The 951-nt window shown below is 60.3% G+C and overlaps 1 protein-coding gene across 1 annotated transcript in view; it reads left to right on the top strand.

The window, feature by feature from the left end:
* LOC104529759 (5-hydroxytryptamine receptor 3A) overlaps nt 1-951 on the top strand; it is a gene marked incomplete at its 5' end in the record, with an annotated part of 3,266 nt that overhangs the window by 2,063 nt on the left and 252 nt on the right. The window contains 3 exon segments of the mRNA XM_029086541.1: nt 1-171; nt 528-761; nt 918-950. The exon segment at nt 1-171 is cut by the window's left edge and continues 20 nt beyond it. Coding sequence (XP_028942374.1) covers nt 1-171; nt 528-761; nt 918-950 — 438 coding nt within the window.

Raw genomic sequence — 951 nt, 5'->3', positions numbered from 1 at the left:
TGCTGCTCCCCAGCATCTTTCTGATGGTTATGGACATTGTGGGCTTCTACCTACCTCCCCACAGTGGCGAGAGGGTCTCTTTCAAGATCACTCTCCTGCTGGGCTACTCAGTTTTCCTCATCATTGTATCCGACACGCTGCCAGCTACTGCCATCGGCACCCCCTTGATAGGTACGACGGCGTGACCTGCGAACCGCTATGGCAGCCCTAGGCCTGGAGTGGCAGGAGCTGCTGCTCCACAGAGACCACAGGTCCCCTGGAGAAGCGGGCAGGGGGGACTTGCTCACGAGCCTTTGCAGGCCACTCACCTCGCTGACATCTCCACAGGCATCTACTTTGTGGTGTGCATGGCGCTGCTGGTCATCAGCCTGACACGACGGCGTGACCTGCGAACCGCTATGGCAGCCCTAGGCCTGGAGTGGCAGGAGCTGCTGCTCCACAGAGACCACAGGTCCCCTGGAGAAGCGGGCAGGGGGGACTTGCTCACGAGCCTTTGCAGGCCACTCACCTCGCTGACATCTCCACAGGCATCTACTTTGTGGTGTGCATGGCGCTGCTGGTCATCAGCCTGACAGAGACCATCCTGATCGTGCGCCTGGTGCACAAGCAAGACCTGCAGCCCCACGTCCCCGACTGGGTGAAGCGCCTGGTGCTGGAACGAGCCCCCGTCCTGCTCTGCATCCGGGACAGGAAGAAATTCAGCCAAAGCAGGACACAGAGCTCAGACATCTCTAGGCAGGTGGAGAACCACAACAGCACAGGTAAGGCCTGCACGTAGAGGGCCCATGGGAACTGGAGGGGACTGGCCCCCCAGTAGTCATGGACATCCATGTATCCCCTGTCTGCATGGCAATCCCGGGCCACCGGCAGAAATCCCACCTAAGGAGATTTTCCACACTTACCTCTTGATCCCGCAGCCAAGCTGAACCCCTGTGGCTGCGAGGACCCCCG

Source organism: Antrostomus carolinensis, unplaced genomic scaffold, assembly GCF_000700745.2.
Source record: "Antrostomus carolinensis isolate BGI_N321 unplaced genomic scaffold, ASM70074v2 scaffold33548, whole genome shotgun sequence".
In the NCBI taxonomy this organism is placed as follows: Eukaryota; Metazoa; Chordata; class Aves; order Caprimulgiformes; family Caprimulgidae; genus Antrostomus; species Antrostomus carolinensis.
This window is presented reverse-complemented; position numbering and strand designations above follow the sequence as displayed.